The following is a 19,704-nucleotide window of genomic DNA, read 5'->3' on the forward strand; positions in this document are numbered from 1 at the left end:
ACTCAGGAAGCCATGGCAGAGCAGGGGACTCGGGAGGCCATGGCAGAGCAGCCTACGGGCTTTACTCTGGGCCTGGAGCCCTCCTTGGGCTTAAGATATATATATAAAAATAAAACACTGCTAAAAACTGAGTTTGATTACACAATGAAAGTATAATGGAAGTAAAGATCAAAGTTTGAAAACCCCAGCTGAATCATTCACCAAAGCTGTGGAGAAACTGAAAAACCTGAGAGATGAAGTGACTGAGAACGCTGGAGCAGACATGCATACTTGGGATTGGTTTGATTCACTTTTTGGGGCTTGGGGAGAATGATTAACCAAAGTGGGGATCATAATAGGCATTGTCGTTGTTGTATTTGTTCTGTTGTGTTGTGCCATTCATCAGATCAATGCTGGCCAGTGCTGCAGCCAAACAGATGATTAACATGTCAGTAAGACCAAATGAAATTGACATTGGGTGTACCAATCGTGCATACAGTGGGACAATTTTATTTTGGCATATGCCCCTTCCTGAAGTCATTTACACCTTAAGTAATTTATTCCTGAAGTCATTTATCTTTGAATCACTTATTCTGAAATTGTTTATTTTGAAAATCATTTATTCAATTAAATCAAATGTAAAATGTGATTATTTTTGGAAAGAAACGGGACGCTGAAGGTCTTAAGCAGGTCATTGTCCGTGTTACGAGGCAATGCAACGATAAAGAAAGATTGCATATTCACTTATTATTTTAAAGTATTTATCATTTAACCTTCATTTATCAATATATAGGCTGTCTCTTTTTAACACTGGAAAAGTCATCAAAGTATGAAAAGAAGAAAGGATCGACGAGCAGCATGAGTAGATTCAACTGGAGGTTTAAAAACCCACTATCTACTCCAACACCAGATAGTGCTGTAGGTCAATGAGATTTGTCTGAGAGCTCCTCTGGCAACAAAGGACAGCATTACCAGATAGCGCTCCAGGCTACCGGAAATGCTTGGGAGTTCCTCTGGCAGTGTGGGATAAACCAGTGCATCATTTATTGCATTACTTTGTTTTTTATTAATTTAGATTTTTGATCATTTTAATCATTTGACTGATCATTCTTGTATTCTACATAACCATGACAACCATGGGCAAGGCTAAGACATCTCATGCACATGCTTTAATACACATTGCTGATTTGTTTTGACTCATTGTTTATTGACCCCCAAGAGTGTATAGGTAGGGAAGCGGATTATTTTACTCTTCTCTAGTCAGTTGTGAGGAGAGATGTTTGGATCTGACTTCCTCTGGAGTGCAGCATCATGAAGAAGCCATTTGTTAAGAAGTAATGGTGGACGATTATAGGTTCATGGATTGCTTCTTGAGCTTTTTGGCCAACTTCAAAAAAGACAATTGTTTGTTCCACGACAATAACGGTTTTGGGTTTTCATAATAAAAAGTTGTTGTGCTTCACTTGCAGGTAACTAAAGATTACAATGTTCAGGAATAAATGAGATTTGAATGTATATTAAAATAGAAAGTCGTCATTTTACATCGTAATAATTTTCACAGTATTAATTTTATCAAATAAACACAGCCTTGATGAGCATAATAAACTTCTTTAAAAAAAAAAACTTGCTGATTTCAAAATTTTGAATGGCAGTGCTTGCATGTGTGTGTAATACACACATACATACACACACACACACACACACACACACACACACACACACACACACATTTTCAGGTGATTAATTTTGCACAATAATGCAACAAGTTACCCATTGACTACCTATTGATTGATGTTTTTTTGTTTGTTTTTTTTTTAATAATCTGTCCCTAATAAAGTTTTTTTTTTTTTTTTTTAATAATCTGTCCCTAATAAAGTTTTTGTTTTATTGACAAGCCTTGTATAAATTATAGTTTTTTGCTATGACACTGGGAAATGCATCAAACAAAAATGACAAAAAAAATCTCTTGTTTTTGGAAGAGAATAAAAGGAAAAAGTTAGTGACTTTTTGTACCCAAACATGAATGAATGATCTATATTTCACCAAGAATAAAATTCTGAATACATGCGTTTCATTATCTGTGTTATTATTATTTTAACATTTAGTGTGTATCTGTATGTAAATTTCCATGCATTCAAATTGAATGGGACTTTTATTTTGGTCTGGTGGTGTGACGTCATACGGCTGCGCTGCGCTCCTGTGTGATTCAGAGCAACGAAGGTTTGTGTTTATAAACCATTTCAAATATATAATTAGATGTAAACCGTTAATTTTATATGATAGATTTACAAGCGATGTAAAGTTAAATAATTATTACTGAATGCAGCGTTGTAATGCTCTATCTAACATTAATCTCGTTGTTTGTGTGAGTAAAGCGCGTCCACACGTGAAGACTCTCAGATCGTGAATCAGTTTACATTAAACACGAGTTCAGACACTGAGAAACTATTCAAGGGACTTCTTATTGATGTGATTTATTCGACAGTTTGGGTTTATTAGTCTCTCTGTTAATGATTCTCGTCTTAAACAGACAGAAAAGCTGCTGAAACAGCTGAGATTCATGACACATTATTATAAAGATGGAGTTTATTAAAGAGGAGACTGAAGATGTGAAGATTGAAGAAGCATTCAGACTGAAACAAGAAGATACCGAGGAACAAACAGGTTGGTTTTCCTTCTCAAAGCTGAACTCATTTGATCCGTATTAAAATATCAGTCTCTACAGAAATTAATATTTTTGAAGAATGCCATATGAATGTTGTTATTAAAGTGGTTTTATTTGTCAAGGGTTAGTTCACCCGAGAATGAAAATTCGTTCATCTTCTACTCACCCTCGAAGCATCCTTGGTGTATGTGACTTTCCTCTTTCAGAATAATCCAGTCTAAATTATATTAAAAACTGTCCTTCCAAGCTTTTCAATGGGGGTAAGCGGGTGTTTGTCAACTGTTCAGAAGACGTGAAATAATGTAAACGTCCCTCACACGGCTCTGGGGGATGAATAAAGGCCCACTCTACCGAATCCATGCATTTTTGTAAGACAAATATCCAGATTTCAAACATATATAATTGGAATAATTCAACAATTCTACTCCCATAAACAATAATGGTATATGTGTTAGCCAAACACAGACATGGAGTACTGATAAAGCACTGCAGTTTGTAAATCAGCCTATCATGACTCAAGGCAGTGGTTCTCAACCCGCGGGCCGCATGCAGCCCGTAACAAATCCAAATGCAGCCCACCATGCTGAACACATTTAAAAAATATCTTCCAGTTTTACAATTCATTTTAGTTTTTACATTAATTTAAAAATGTACTAAACAAATATAAGATATAATGTTTTTACGTAATTTTGTTGTTCATATATTATTTTCAGACATTTGCAGACCTGTGTACTCACGTAATTAATGTTACGCATTTAACGAACACAAGCGCGCACTTTGACAGAATTCAGTTCAACTAGTCATCAGCAGCAGTCATTAGTTCAGTAAAATTGAGCATCAGAATAGACAAATTTGTTATTAAGGAAGAGAAAAAGAAATGTGGAAAATGCCAGCGAAGGAACATATACAAACAAGATTAGTCGCAGCATCAGCGGTGAAGGGAGGAGAATGCTGGACTTTCAGCATCAAATTTTGGTTTGCTCTGCCACTCACTTGAAGATGTTCAGGCAAAAGGAAACACTCACACTACGCGACAATCATCCTTAATTGCAGAAACATGGCAACATCTCTGGAGAGAACCTTAGATTATTAAATTCAAAACATCCAACCATACATCTAAAAAAATATGCCAAACTTTCTAACTCACATTTTCTGCAATGTCGCGCATTAAGACACGCTTCCGTGCATGTCTTACAGACTGCAACTTACTATTAGGGATAGGCATTTTCCACAAATATTACATTCGAATATCTGAGCATATAAAAAAAACTTATTTGAATATTTATTTAAATGAAGTTTAATTAGACAGATGTTCTTTTTCAGTAAAACTTTTTTGGGGTATATACATTACACAACAAGCTAATAGGCATACATTAGGCTACATCCTGTGTTTTGTTGCTGAAAACAGTAAACAGTGTGTGCAAACAAGAAAAAATCATTTAAAGGCAGAGCGCACCCCCCCAAAAAAACACTAATGAAGTAACCTAGGCTGCCGCAGATATTGTACTGAATGTACACATAGCTTTAAACTCTGTCGGCATGTATTGTCTTTATTGTTTAACAAGTTCTTGTTGAGGAAAACAAGCATGTCAACATGATCGGGTGAAAGTCGGCTCCTTAGTCTATTAACAATAAGGCCGGCTGCAGAGAAAACGCGATCCACCAGCACGGACGTTGCCTGGACACACAAATAAGGGTGCACTTAGTGACTAAGTTTCTTGAAGCGCTTTATGTTTTCGTTCCACCACTGAATGGGATCCTCATGTAGTGGAATCCATAGCTCCAGCAAGAACTGTTCTCACTCGTCTCTGCTAGACTCTCTGTAATCATCGCCGAAGAACTGGCTCAGCCATTTCCAACGAGTGGGTATTGCCTCATCATCTTCATCGCTGGTTGCGGTGGCTGCTGCATTCGTGACACTCACATCAAGGGAAATGCTCCGATATTGTTCAAAAACTTTTTTTCTTACTGCTTCTCTCATGTTTTCATCAAGGAACCTGAGGTGTTTGTGCCGAGGATCTAGTGCAGATGCGAGAAGAGGAGTTTTCCCTGCGTTCTCCATGTTAGCGTGTTTACTCATTGCTTGAGAGATGCCACAACAGTGTTTTTGTATTCAGTCACTTTCTGTGATTCTCTGCTGCACATTTGAAGGTGTCTGTAGACAAAGATAAATGAATAAGAATTGTGGTCTTATTCCATATTGCCTATTTATAATTTATTTTGTAAGTAATATTTTAAATAAATACTAAAACATTGGACGAGTTCATTAAATTAATTTACATTTTATTTGTTTTTGTGACTTTATATTTTTAAATGGAAAAAAGAGATTAGTAATCAAATGAACCTTAACTATGTCATTTGAAATTCATTCGAACTAGACGAACCAGCATTGAAGGCTTTGCAAAAGTGGATACACCATGGAGACAGACACGTAGTTTTCGCCACCCAAGTGCTTCATTTGCTGTTTTCAGAGACTGGAAGACAGGTAACATCTCCTCAATTGTCTGCCAGTGATCATCGATTAGCTCCAGAGTTTTAGTGACCTGCAGTTTGGTTAAGGTTCTGTCAGAGAGCATGGCGGTGATGGCCCAGCGCTGTTCATGTAAACGTGCAAGCATATCAGCGGCAAAATCCAGCGTGTTTTGTTGTATTGCACAAACTTATGCGAAGGCAATTCTAACTTTCTTTCTGCTATGGTGAAAATGTCCTACAAGTCTATTACATGCACCAATGAGTCTATTTATGCTTGCAGCTTTAAATCCATCATTGATGGCCAACTGAAATGTGTGCGCGAAACAAGGTACAGATTCCCAGTTCACGTCTCTGTTTGCATCATATTGTTAGCGGTATCGTGTACGTATGCGACCAATTTGCCGTCCAGGCCCCATTTAGGGGTGGGAGATACTGACAAAAATGAATATCTCGATATTTTTTTTCAATATCTCGATATCGATATTCAGACAATATTTTTGCAATCCTTCAACTAAATGTGTGCAAACTGGCAAAGAAGGTCCAGTTGGTCTTTTTACTTAATTAATATTACATAAAAATATAAAAAATTACTAATACAAAAAAATAACAGAAATATTAATAATTAAAATTACAAATAACTACACTAAAAAATATTTAATACAAGAACAGTGCTTTTTCAGTACAATATATGTATGTAATTAACTTTGTGCTTTGCAAACAGTACTCTATTAGTAATAGACTAACAACAATGTGACTACCTCTTTAAAAAAAAGTTGTGTTTTGCAAAATGTAAACATTAGAACACAATATAACATTTTTGCACATTATATTAATATAAAAGATGAGGATAAAAAAAGACAAAAGGAACAAAATAACACAGACACTGCTCTGCAGGTAAAATGTGCAATAAAGCAAACATGCTTTTGAAATTACAAAACACTTCTTTGGTAAACACCAGTGTAAACTGTAAGTGTAAACATGCAGTACTGTAGAGGTGGTCAGTAACAGTAACAAAGTAAATTTACTTGAAAGTTTTTTGTTGAGAACTGATTACTTTTATGCCTCTATATTTGAAAGATTAATATAATACTTTCTACTCTCCTACATTTTTTCCAAAGGTTCCAAAGTAAAAAGCATGAAAGTATTTTCTACAGCAAGTAGAACTAGTTGTACTTTTACTCAAGTATTAAATTATGTACTTTGATCAACACTGGTAATAAGTTTAGTTATACTGCACTGCCTGTAACATAATATGAACATAAAGACCAAAATGTAGATGCCTATAATATAAATATAAATATAAATCTTAACCTTTTACTTTTAAAATTCAAGTATTATACACTTCCACACAAAAAACTAAAGCAGCCAACTGTTTCTTTGACTTACATTTTCTTCATATTGTGGGACAAAAACACCAGCCTGTCCACAGCCTCTGGCTTCAGAGAAGCTCTCTGACATGTAACTACATTCCCACCTGTGCTGAATGCCCTCTCTGAAGGGCTGCTTGAAGCAGGGATGCACAGATACTTCCTGGCTAATTTCCCAATTCTAGGGAAATTTACCTCTTGAGTTTTCCACCAGCTTAATGGATCTGTCACTGTCTATCTCAGATATCATGAGGTAGCTCTGCATTTCCTTTTCAGCTGCACTTTGGAGAGACTCCTCTACCCTGCTGGCTTGCTGTCTTTTTTTTTTTAAATAACTTCCAAAAGATTTCTTTGTCTTTTTTGCAAGCAGTGTCTCACTGTCACTGGTGCCTTCTTCCTCAGGTACTGCTGTAGTGGAATGAGATGCTGCCGCCTCTGTTGCAGCCGGCTTGTCCTCCTCATTTCCCAGGGCCATAAGCTCAGCTTTAAGCGCACTCTCAATGGCCAGGATTTGCTCATCCTTATTGTAGCAATGTTTGAATCGAGGGTCAAGTGTAGATGCCATCCCTAGCAGCTCCACCACGTTGTCTCCTGCAAATTTGCTGTTCAGGTATGTCAGAATGGATTGTTTGATGTCTTTGGTCAAGTCTGTATCATCCGACTGAACTGCCAGGACATCGTTGTTGAACAAGGACAGTACAGGTGTAATGTAAGAAACTGTGACCTGTTGCTCACCGGACAGAGCATCTGTGAACTCCAACAAGGGACCAAGTGCTTTGTAGACTGATTCCAAAACTTCAACATCTTGCCATGTAGGAATCAGGTGCCTGTGCTTTTTGTCTTCAGACAGTACTTGTTGTATGGCCTTGTGCTGCTCCAAAATCATTTCGACCATCCGCTGCCTTGAGCAAAATATAATAAAATATTATTCAATAAAGTCTTTATTGCTCTTTTATATTTTTAACCTGTTAAGCTTCAAACCCACTTTTGAAAAATCCACAGAAATGGCATACCCAAACTAAAACAGATACAGTTCATGAACCCTTGGTACTAAAAGCACAAGTATTCATTTGAAAGCTGACACTTTGCAGTTTGTTGTAAATTTAGAATAAATTATTGCCATAATGAAAAAAATAGTTATAAATATCTTCAAAGTTTTTGAAGATATGGCAATAGTGGCAATTCACACTGTTATAATCCCTAATTTCTTTTATCAAAGTGCTCGCTTCACAGTTGAAACTGTATCAACTGAAAACTAAAAAAGAAACATTTCAGTAAACATCGCTATTATTTTATATATATATATATATAAAAATTACAGCTAACTTAGGTGGCAGATGCATCTGAGGGCTAGGTAGCATGTTAGCTTAGCACACATCAATACACGACAATTTAGGAGATTAAAACAATATTTTTGCTGCAAACTTACTTTGTAACGCAAGTCGAGTGTTTTAAATAACCTTCTTTGATCTGATTTGGCTTCGGATAAAAGCATTTGACTGAAAATATATTATTTTATAGTATTCTGCACAATGATAACGTTTATATCAATTAGCGTTACATTATAAATATAATCTATAAATATATAAATATAATATAATATAAAAATAATTATAGTAATATAATATAATTATCATATAAACATCTCAACAACAATAAAATTTAACTTAAATATCAATAATTGGTTATAGTCCATTTCAAATTTAAAAACTTACCAATGGCAATGTGAAGTCTGTGGCCAAAACATGGAAGTAGCTGCCAGTTGTTGATCCTCAGAGCACTGACCACATTAGCCCCGCTGTCAGTGGTCATGCTAACCATATGTTCATCGTCAAAAGACCATGAGGACAGGGTATCTTTTAGACCTTGAGCAATAAGTTCACCGGTGTGGTCCTCTGGGAAGTAAGATTTCTGAAGGCAAAAGCTCTGTAGTTGCCATTCTTCATCAACAAAATGTATTGTCAGAGACAGGTACGGCTCCGAGGTTCTGCTGGACCACAGATCGGAGGTTGTGGCATAATAGGTGACCTTCTGCAATTTATGGGACAGCGTTTGTCGACAAGACTTGTACAGTTTTGGTAGAGCTGTTTCACTGAAATATCTCCTTGAAGGCAGATTATATCTGGGATCTAAAGTCTGTAACATTTCTTGAAACCCATCCTTCTCGACTGATTGAATTGGCAACATAGACCTTGCAATAAAACTTGTTACAGAGTTTGTAATCATTTTTCCACTTTTTTTGTCATATGGTGTTTTCTTTGTGAATGTTTCTGCCAAGGTCTGTTGTGTCTGTTTTTTTTTTTTGTACCGTGTTTGTAGCAGCAGTGCTGTTTTGTTCAGCACGAAGCCTTTCATACTCTTCAAACTGTTTTGTGCGTGGTACGGAGATGATGGAAGAGGTTGGTTGTGGCGCTCTGTTTTACGGCGATCTGCTTGCGAAAAATTCTACAGATAGGTGACGTTTGTTGCTCGTCTTTTTTGTCAAAACCAAACCATCTCCAGGCTAAAGAGGCTGACCCACGTCTCGCTGTTAGCTCTTCTGGCACTGGTTTTGAGGATGACTGTATTTTCGCTTTCTTCGCTCATTTTTGTGTTGTTGCGCTCGAAGCTAGATAGCAAGTGACTGATGAGTAACATACGCACGGCACACTGTAATGACGTAAGACGTCAGGGGCACTGAGGCATTATGGGCAGTTCCCCGTATTAATAAAAATGTTTTAGTTTGTACTAAAAAAAAGTTTTTCTAAAAGTTAAAAGAAGCCCTGTTCATGTTCGGAGGCTATTTCGGTGGGTCTCTTGGGAAAATGTATTCCATCTTTTGGACTCATCATTATACAATGCAATTTTCTAATGATGCAATCACGAAGCTCACCACTTAAGGACGCCACAGACATTTAAGAAAAACTTTTAAAATACAGACTTCAGTTTTCCGCAAACAACGCATATTTTGCCTTTTCTAGCAGCTATTTTATTAATCGTAGATCGGCTTTACTCTTTACGTTTTTGGATTGTTGCTTCAACCTAAGAAACGTCATAACACACAGGTAAGAACTCCGTAGTTGTAAATTGCAGTAGCAGCTTACTCTCGTGCAATTGAGGAACGATTGTGATTTTGTACAAAAAAAAACAAAAAAACAAAATACAGTCAAACAAACCCTACATTATTAAAATCGCTACATATAATTGCTTAGAAGGTTATAATGTGCGTTACTTGTTTTCTCTTTAACTTCCTTAAGCTCTTTTCATGTTTGGAGGGTCTGATTGTACAAATTATGAAATATTTGATATCCCAATTTTGCATATCGTCTAGACAACAATTTGGATATTATCGTCTAAACGATATATCGCCCACCTCTAGCCCCATTGCTCTGCAGATGTCATCAAATAATACGCCAGATTGGCAGCCGATTGTCATTTTTACAATGCTCAGTTTGCAGAACTTAAGGATTCCTCGTTGTAGTGCTATTATGAAAACTTAGTTTCACCTGACTAATTTTGCACGACATGTTGATCATTTTGATCAAAGTAATTCCAAACTTCGCTGCGCTTAGAGGCAGAGGATGCCATTTTGTCATCAAATACAATCAACTTGTTTCCACTGCGTGCTCCACATCTCCATTCAAAACATATAGGTATAACTGTTAGTTATAGTTTGTGTGCTCAGGTTTCATTATGGATTTACTTCATTTATGGGCTAGCAAAGCAATATTTTATGAAAATCGAATAGTGTTTTTATTTTTTGAATAATTATTGCAGAATGAATATTCGACTATTCGTGCACACCCCTACTTACAATCACAACTTAATTCTGCTGTTACTCCTTTCGAGCTGAATTTCACAAAATTGGTCAGCTCCTGACAGCATCAGTTGTTTTATTAATGGTGAATAGAATTATTTATTTTAATAAATGTAATCGTTTGGATATCATAATATTTAGGCTATAATATCATAACTCTGGTTGGATTTGTTTTGCTCTGGAGTGACGCTAATAAACTCCCTCATGAGGTCCTGAACATTAATGCGATCCAAAATGTCTCTGTGGACATTTAGTAATGCCGTATGAGTCAGTCTCTTCTGAGTGATAGAGTTACGGAGCCAAGTTTTCAGACGGCGAAGCGCGGAGAAGGATCTCTCGGAGGAAGCAGTAGACACAGGTAAACAAAAACACAACTGGAGCAGCTTCTCCATCTCCTTAAAGAGTCCTCTTGATTGTGGTTGAAGGTTTGACACATAAAGTCCAAGTTCCTGGACTGTACGGAGTGTTTCTTTTTTGGTGAGGTCGCCCAGCATCCTTAGTTGCAAATGTAGAGACGCTCTGTCCATGTTACTGGGAAGCTGAAACTAACCCAGCCCTCCCTCCACACACACCCCCCCCTTTGCGGAATCCATGAGAATTTGCTCCCGCTGTGCGGCAATAGTCATATCAGCTTGGTCAAACCTGCGCTCGATTTCTGATGTCACTAGATCAAGTGCCTCATAATATTCACGTCGCCACAGTAATTCACCCTTTTCTGACACAATATCCTCCACCGCTGTTGTGCTGTGAAAACGAGCTGGTGTCCTGCTAGAGTCCGGCAGTAACTTCAGGTTGTTCGCTGATGCACAGGTTTTTGTTTTTGTCAAAATCTCCTCCACAGCTCTCTCATCTCCTAGTGCGCATATGCATTCTTTGAGTGTATATATGCACTGGAGCGCACCAGAAACACTTGCTTGTGCACTCTGCAGACTTCTTGCTACGGCCTCGCAAGGCCCAAAGACCGCCTCACAGCAGAGAAGCCCAAAAACAGTTCTCCCCTTCTTAGCTTGCTTGAGAAGCCCAGCTACTTTTGCCTGTATCTCACCACGAATGCCTGGATCCTGCTGCAGTGTAAATAGTGTTTCCAAAATTGGGCCATAGGCATGGCAAATCCTTGATATTGCTTTTGTCCTCACACACCACCGTGTTGGACACAGCCCAAGAATGTTGCACACAACATCTTCATCACCAAAGAAAGACCGGTACACGTTTTGGCGTTTAGCTGACTCTCTGATGAGTGTGGCAACGCTCTGCACAAAGTTGAGTGCATCTGCTACAAGACGAACATCCCGTGCTACCTCTTGCAGCGCCAGGTCAAGAGCATGGTTGCAGCAGTGTACATATAATGAACCAGGGCAAACCTCCTTAAGTCGTGCTTGAACTCCAGAGAATCGACCAGACATGTTACTGGCCCCATCAAAACAGTAGCCTTGGAGTTTTTCTAAAGGAAGGTTCAGTCGACAGAAGATGTCCTTAATGCAAAGAAAGAGGGTTTCAGATGTTGTGTCAGGTGGATTATAAAATCCCAAAAATACACTCTGCTGGGAAAGGTTTGGATCCACATAGTACAAATGACAAGAGAACTGCTCAGATGATGTAGTGTCTGTTGTTCCGTCAGCGGTCAGCCCGTAGTAATGAGAGTCAGATGCCCCAGCTACTGTCTTGGGCTGAACAGCATGTGCAAAGCGTTCAAGTATTTCATTTTGCAATGTATCTGACATCCAATTCTCCTTTCTGAGCAGCCACTCGCGTGCTGCGGGTAGGGATGATGTGCGTTCCAGCATAAGTTGCCATAACACTCCGTCACGATGGGAGTGGCCTCTCAGAGGTAGCCCTTCGCGGGCTAAAAATTTGATTGACTTGAAAGCCAGCTCGAGAACCATCCGAGCAGTTTTTTGTTCTTTTGCCACAATATCAGACATCAGAGCATTAATTGGTGTGCTGCCTAACGCCGCAATCTTGTTCATAGATTCAAGATGAAAAGAAGATCTTTCATGCTCTCTAAATTTTTCCACAGCCTTTCGCCAGTTTCTAAAACCTCCTTTCACAAATGTGGCGTTAGCTCTTGTACGGTCCTCAATAATTAGCTTCTTTGCAGAGCAACATGTAAAGCACAAAGCTTTATCCGTTTCTTTCACATAATGAAGCCATTTCCACCGCTGAAACCAACCTGAGTTGAATGATCTTGCGAAGCTTTCAGTCCCAAAACGTCTGGATGGAAAGTTAAAATCATTTGGCTGAAAAGGGTCCACAAGTAGGCCTAGGCTGACAGCGGTTTTAGCAGCTCCATCTGCTGGCACTGTAACCGCGGAGGTGGGTTTGACGTTAGCAGACTGGACAGCAGGACCAACGTTGACAGGGTTGCCAGTAGTGGAGCTGGACACGGAGTTGGTGGTAGCTAAATCATCCTCCACGCTCGTCCTTGAAACTTTAATATTTTTAGGGTTTTTGAAAAACTCAGAAATTCTCTTTTGCGACATGCTCAAATTCACACAGTGCTTCGCGTGTCTAACTGTCCCTCGACGTAATCTTAGTTATGCATTATAATTGGCAACAACAAATCTAATTGGTTAATAATACACATCTTGATTTGAATAACTTAACTCATACATAACCAAATTTCTTTTCATTGTCAAATCCCAAATATTCCTGTGTGTGTATATATATATATATATATGTGTGTGTGTGTGTGTATATATATATATATATATATATATATATATATATATATATATATATATATATATATGTATATATATAATTTTATTTTTTATTTTTTTTATTCCGAACAGTTAAACAGGTGCCCACATTAAAAAACAGGGGGTGCTGCAGCACCCTCAGCACCCACATACACCTCACAAGGAGGAACACACAAAATGAGACCAAAGGATGTCACCACAGACAGGTCACAAGGAGGAACACACAAAATGAGACCAAAGGATGTCTAGATACAACAATTTGTATTTTCTTCGTTATAAATCCGTTCAGTCAAATTTTGTTTTATAAACATCCATGACAGCTTTTAACTTAACCATTCTTGTGAGTAATCATGGTCTAACTCTGTGTGAACTATATAACTACTTGTAATACAATACCCGAGGGTCAACCATGTGAATAGTAAAATGATCACAAACAGAATAAGTTTGGGGGTCAGGATTAATATAAACACATATGTGAAAACAGTTAAAAAATCAGGTATTGTCAAAAGACCAAATCGATGCATTAAGCCTTGCAGTGTAAATAGAGCCAGAATTACATCCATGCACTTTGTGAACAAATAAGGTGCTACTGCCAGGCAGAATGGAAGTGACCCTGAGGAACTTCCTGTGGTCTTATACAGTATAAATGAGAAAGTAATAATCTCTCAGATCCACCACGACAAACCATAGTTTGTGTGGGTGGTGGCTGGACCAAAAACTGTTGACAACCACTTGTCTAAAGGACAAGACACACCAAGCCGACTTCAAAGAACTAGCAGCAACAAAAGCAGACGGTGTTGTCACTTTGTGTTGGCAACAGCTTTCCATGCATCAAGGGTTGAGGCTCTAGCTTTCTTTATTCTGGCTGTTGAGAGTTCTAACATTACTATATCATGAAACTGAAGAAGCCATTGTCGCACAAATAAAGAATGTGAAGGGAGCCATCTTTGTGCAATTATCTTTTTGGCAGATGTTAGTCCTGCCAGCCAGATCTTTCTGTGTAACTCTGTGAAACCTAACCTGGAATCATCATTTAGAAGGAGCACAACTGGTTGCACTGGTATATCTTTTCCTATCAAATCAGACAGTATTGATTAGATTTTTTTTCCCCAAAACTTAAAAACTTTTTCACATTCCCACACCATATGCATGAATGTTCCCACTTGTTGGTAGGGACAAAAGCTACAGTTGGGACTAGGAGATGATTTAATGAGAAAACGTTTCTTTGGTGTCCAGTACAATCTATGATAAAATTTGGAATTAATTAATTGGTGGTTTGGATTTTTTGATGCACAGAATATATTTTTCCTGTACCGCCTCCCAATCAACCTGGTCCACAGATAGCTCCCTTACCCCTTAAGTTTGCATAAAAGACTTTAAACTTGCTGATGCTATCTCTTATCAAACATCAAATCTGCAAGTGCATTCATGTCTCCTCCAATAATGAGTGCATACTCATTTTAAAAGCAGCAACTTGCGTGTTAACCATTGAAAAAAGTTTAGACAAAAGCTATTTTCTTACCTGAATATTTGTACAGAAATAGCTCAATCTACCAGATTTATCATTACTACATTTTTCAATAACAAGAGGAAGGTTTCGTTTAAGTATAAGAGGCTCCTTTGTTTTTGTGCCATCACTGGATGCAGCAATGACTTTATTAAATTTGTTTTGTATACGAGCAGCATTGGTTGTTTTTAAATGAGATTCTTGGACTAAAGCCACATCTACGTAGCGTCTGCGTAAACCAGCCAGAAATTTAGTTCTCTTTATAGGGCTATTTAAACCTCTGATGTTGACAGATCTAACTGAAATCTTAACCATTATCAAAGAGACTGTATACTTGAACTACATTAAAGGTCAAATAATAATTTGTTTTAACAAAGTTCTTTGATTGCACATTTCGTTACTAACATAAAAGAGAAAATACATGGCAGGACGAAACTCCCTCCTCCCCCCGACCGCTGACTGTTCCCCCACTTGTGTGTCGAAACCGTGACAGCATCATACGTTCCACTGATCTGAGACTCACCCTCTCCCCCTGTGTGTAGACATCAAAAACCAAAGGTTAAAAGGAACCATAATGCTATAACTTGCACTTTCAACTGAAAGCACGCCTTTCTGCGTCAAATACTTTTAAAACTAGTGGTGTCCGTTCGGAACAGAAAAGCAACCCTGAACAGTAATACCAAACTTAACAACAGTATGACATTAGAGATGAAAGCATTTAGCTTATCGGTAGGTTTATCCAAAGTAATGTCAAGTATCCTCGATCACACAGTTTCATAGACAGGCCTACCAGTATTGATGGCTGGTTAATTATTTTGATTCATGTCCATCTGGTATGGATTGACATCAGTCAAGGTCAGCTGCTGTCTTGCACGCGAAGTATCAGCGATCGGTTGTTGGAACTCCTCTGCTTCTTGTGGCGAAGAGAAAGACAGTTTCTCACCATTGTACATAATGTGCAGAATGGCTGGGTAAATCAGAAAAGACTGGATTCCTGCTGGCCGCAACTCCTTCCGTATTTCAGCAAAGCTTCTCCGTTTTTGCAAAGTGTAAGCACTGTAGTCAGCGAAGAAATTCAGCCGATTTTCGCCATCCAGAATTGGTCCCCTCTTGCTCACCACTCTAGCCCCGTCTAAGATAGCCAGTCGGTCTTGATATCTCAGCTCTTTAAAAATTATAGTGCGACCCGTCTCCGTAGACCTCTGCTGGCCATAGATGCGGTGGGCTTGTTCGATCTCTATCGGCCTGTTTGAGAGCGAAGGGATCCACTTTGGAAGCATTTCTTGGTGAAAGCATATCGTGTCACCTCCTTCACAGTTCGGTGAAAGACCAACAATCTGAACGTTATTGCGTCTTTCTCGATCTTCCGATTCTGCCAGCTTTACTTGAAACTTAGATCCGATTTGCAGCCGTTAGCATCTTGTTCCAGGACTCTCGTCTCGCTCTGGAAATAGTCCACCTTGTCGATAAGCCTGCGCACGATGGTCATCTGTGATTGAAATTCCACAGTTAAAGACTGTATGCATTGTGTCACAGCTTTCATCGCAATATGCACTGTCTTGTTGCTTCGTTAATGCCGCCGAAATGGTGTCCGCCATGTTTTCGCTGCAAGTTGAGGACTTCATCCTTTTTCCAGTCGGGGTTTTCACAGGCGACGGTGCAGCTTTCTTGTTGATATTCATCTTGTTGAAAGGTATATTTAGAATGTTCAATTTGAATACTTTAACCTGTTGAATGTTTATAAATAAGGGAGCGTGCCAGGAGCTCTAAAGATCTGCAGCCATCATGTACGAAGCGTCACGTGATCATCTTTTCATCACTTTCAATTTAATTCTCTGGCAATGACTCCTTCGAGAAACTAGGCATCCAATCAGAGTTCTTACTCATGCTGACGGTCCAGACTCTGATTCAGAATGTTCAAAAATGCCGCTGACGTGAGCCCGATAAGAATTGATGTGAGAAACACCAGACAAACTAGCCCAACAGATGCTCACTGATGGCCTGACGTTGACCGACGGCTTGGTGTGTCCCGGACTTGTTTTGATGTCTGTTGTTTTTTGTCATTACTAACTTTCATTTCTCTGTTTTAACCCTAGACCTGATGCCGCTGAAAGAGGAGAGTCAAGAACTGAATGAAAAGGAAGAACAAAGTCTGTATGAAAATTTAGATTTCACAACTGGAGAAAAAACTTTTGGTTGCTCACTGACTAAAAAGACATCCACACAAAATAGAAGCCTCTCCTGCATTCAGTGTGGAAAGTTTTTATCTAGCCATGCATACCTTGAAGTCCATATGAGAATTCACAAAGGAGAGAAGCCTTTTACATGCAAACAGTGTGGAAGGAGTTTCACTGAAAAAGGAAGCCTTACCAGGCACATGAGAATTCATACTGGAGAGAAGCCGTTCACCTGCCAACAATGTGGAAAAAGTTTCTCTGATAGTGGAAACCTTAACGGCCACATGAATGTTCACACTGCAGAGAGACCTTTCACCTGCTCTCAGTGTGGAAAAAGTTTCAACCAAAGAAGAATACTTAAAAAACACATGCAATTTCACTGTGGAGAGAAGCCTTTCATATGTCCACAGTGTGGAAAGAGCTTCAGGCAAAAAGAAACATTTAACTCCCATTTGAGAGAGCACACTGGAGAAAACATGTTCAAATGTGGTCAGTGTGGAAAGAGCTTCAGACATAAAGTAACATTTAACACGCATTTGAGAGAGCACACTGGAGAAAACCCATACGTATGCGGTCAGTGTGGAAAGAGCTTCAGATGTAAAGTAAATCTTACAATGCACAAAAGAGTTCACATTGTTCACAAACCAGACGGACCTGAAATGTCAGTTGCAATCCCGACAGTAGCATACTGTTTTCTATTAAAATAGTAATATATTGTAGAAAACGATGAATTCTGGGCATTATCTTCCATTTTCTGTGATGGCAAATTTACTGTGAATTAAAGGGAACCTATTATGCCCCTTTTTTTACTAGATGTAATATAACACCGGCTTCCCCAGAATGTGTCACTGATTCAGCTTAAAATACCCCATAGATTATTTATTATATCATTCTGAGAATTACCATTATTGAGCGGAAGCAAAAACATGCTATTTTTGTGCATGTCTTTAAATGTAAATGAGCTGTTGTTCCCCAACCCCTTCCCTGAATAAGGTTATGCCTTTACAGCTTACGTCTTGGATAGTCTGTCAAAATAAAACACATATTTGGTTTTGATTATCATGGGTCTATTCTTCATACCTCACTTAATACATCTGAGATGATTTGACAGATGCCATAATGAACTCATAAAGAACAGAAGTTAAGATCAAAATGAACAAAAAATACACTTGGAAGACGATGTCTGGAAAAGATTAAACTTTTCTTCAAATTCTGGCTACAGTACCACTTGCAGTCTGGGCTTCTTGAAAGGCTGCTATGGAAAGTTTTCAGTGTGCGAATAAGCACACAAATGCATGACTTCCCTTGTGACAAAATAGTATATTTAAGTACAATTTATTCATATGTACATTAGTATAACTAAATATGTGTGTGGCACACTATAAATTGGTAAACTTAAAGTCTGCTAAATTGCAACAACTAATTTTTTACTAAATGCATTTTAGTTGTGCAAAAGCAGTGCTGAATTTAAACTAATGTTGTATTAAATATACTTGTTTTCTGCTAAAGTGGAACTATTGCAAATATACTAAAGTGCACTTTATATAGCCACTCTTTTATTTAATTTTTGATATGCAGAATTAATTCAGCATACACTTCAAATGTATTTTGGTGACATTACAATTGTAATTCAATTACACTGTAAGAGTTACACTGTAATAGTGTTGAACATACATTAATATCACACTAATAACAAACTGAGGCCATACTATCCCTTACTTTTAGTGACTTTAAAATGCATTGCAATTGTATTCCAAGTAAACTTAAAGTGTGCTAATAAGACAATTATTGTGTGCTTCTAATGCAATAAATTAACCTTTATAAATCAAGGTCAAGGTCAAGTTTATTTATATAGCACCTTAAAAGCAACGAGTGCTGACCAAGGTGCTGCACAGCCAAAACATCAGAAATATCAACTAACAAAGCATTAAGACGATATAAAAATTTGAAATCATTAAATAATTCAATAAGTAATGCAAAACATCACCAAAAAAAAAAAAAGCATATCAAAAAAATATAAAAGCAACAGGAAAAAACATATAGATAAAGGCACAATCAATGGATAAAGGCAAAGAGTTCCAGAGTGTAGGACCAAGAACAGAAAAAGCTCTGTTCCCTTTAGATTTTAAACAAGATTTTGGTACAATCAATATCTTCTGAGAAGACAATCTAAGCATTCTCACAGGTGAATAGTAATGGAGATGATCTGAAATGTGAATTGGGGCAAGACCAAAAAGTGATTTAAATACAAAAACTAAAACTTTAAAATCAAATTTAACAGGTAACCAGTGAAGTGAAACTAACACGGGTAATATGCTCCCTCTTTTTTGTCCCTGTCAAAAAACGAGCAGCAGCATTCTAGACCAATTATATATGTGATACTGAAGACTGGTTAATTTCAGCATAAAGAGTATTACAGTATTCCAGCCTGGTTAAAATGAATGCATGAATAACAACCTCTAAATCATTAAAACAGAGAACTTTTTAGCTTGCGAACCCCCTTAAGCTGCAAAAAACTGGTTCTGACTACAGATTTGTCAAATTTCAAAATAATAACTCCCAGACTTTCAACCTTTTCACTAATGTTTTCTTCAAAAAGACCAGAGTAGGTCTTAAATTATGTACAAGTTAAAAAGGGCCAAACAATAAAACTTCAGTCTTTTTTTGATTCAACTGTAGGAAATTGTTTTCCATCCAATTCTTGAGCTCCTCTAAACAAGCCAGCAAGGAGGGCACTGAATCAGAACCTAGAGGAAAATAAAGCTCTGTCATCTGCATAAATGTGGTATGAAACTTTCTCAAACATAAAACGAAGAGGGAGCAAATACAGGGAGAATAAAATTGGACCCAAAATAGAGCCATGGGGTACCCAATAAGTGATGGGAACTGAGCTTGATAAAAAAATCACCAATTTCCACAGAAAAACTCCTATTTGTGAGATACGATGCAAAGCAGTCTAATGCAGTACCACAAAAGCCAACCATTAATATAAAAACAATATTAAGAACAGTGAAAAATCAATCAAACATAACCGCACTCAGG

General features: G+C 37.9%; 1 protein-coding gene across 2 annotated transcripts; it reads left to right on the forward strand.

Moving 5' to 3' along the window:
* Window positions 1-2,151: 2,151 nt before the first annotated feature.
* On the forward strand, window positions 2,152-17,721 carry LOC122136665 (gastrula zinc finger protein XlCGF7.1-like). 2 transcript variants are annotated; one of them, XM_042721069.1, is made up of 3 exons: window positions 2,152-2,199; window positions 2,510-2,643; window positions 16,582-17,721. In XM_042721069.1, the coding sequence occupies exons 2-3, from the start codon at window positions 2,559-2,561 to the stop codon at window positions 17,367-17,369; spliced, it is 873 nt and encodes a 290-aa protein (XP_042577003.1). In that variant the 5' UTR covers window positions 2,152-2,199; window positions 2,510-2,558; the 3' UTR covers window positions 17,370-17,721. The 2 variants fall into 2 exon arrangements, with proteins under 2 accessions (XP_042577003.1, XP_042577002.1); XM_042721068.1 differs by lacking the exon at window positions 2,152-2,199 and having other exon boundaries at window positions 2,250-2,643.
* Window positions 17,722-19,704: the final 1,983 nt, after the last annotated feature.

The sequence above is a fragment of the Cyprinus carpio genome, chromosome B3 (genome assembly GCF_018340385.1).
Source record: "Cyprinus carpio isolate SPL01 chromosome B3, ASM1834038v1, whole genome shotgun sequence".
Taxonomy (NCBI): domain Eukaryota; kingdom Metazoa; phylum Chordata; class Actinopteri; order Cypriniformes; family Cyprinidae; genus Cyprinus; species Cyprinus carpio.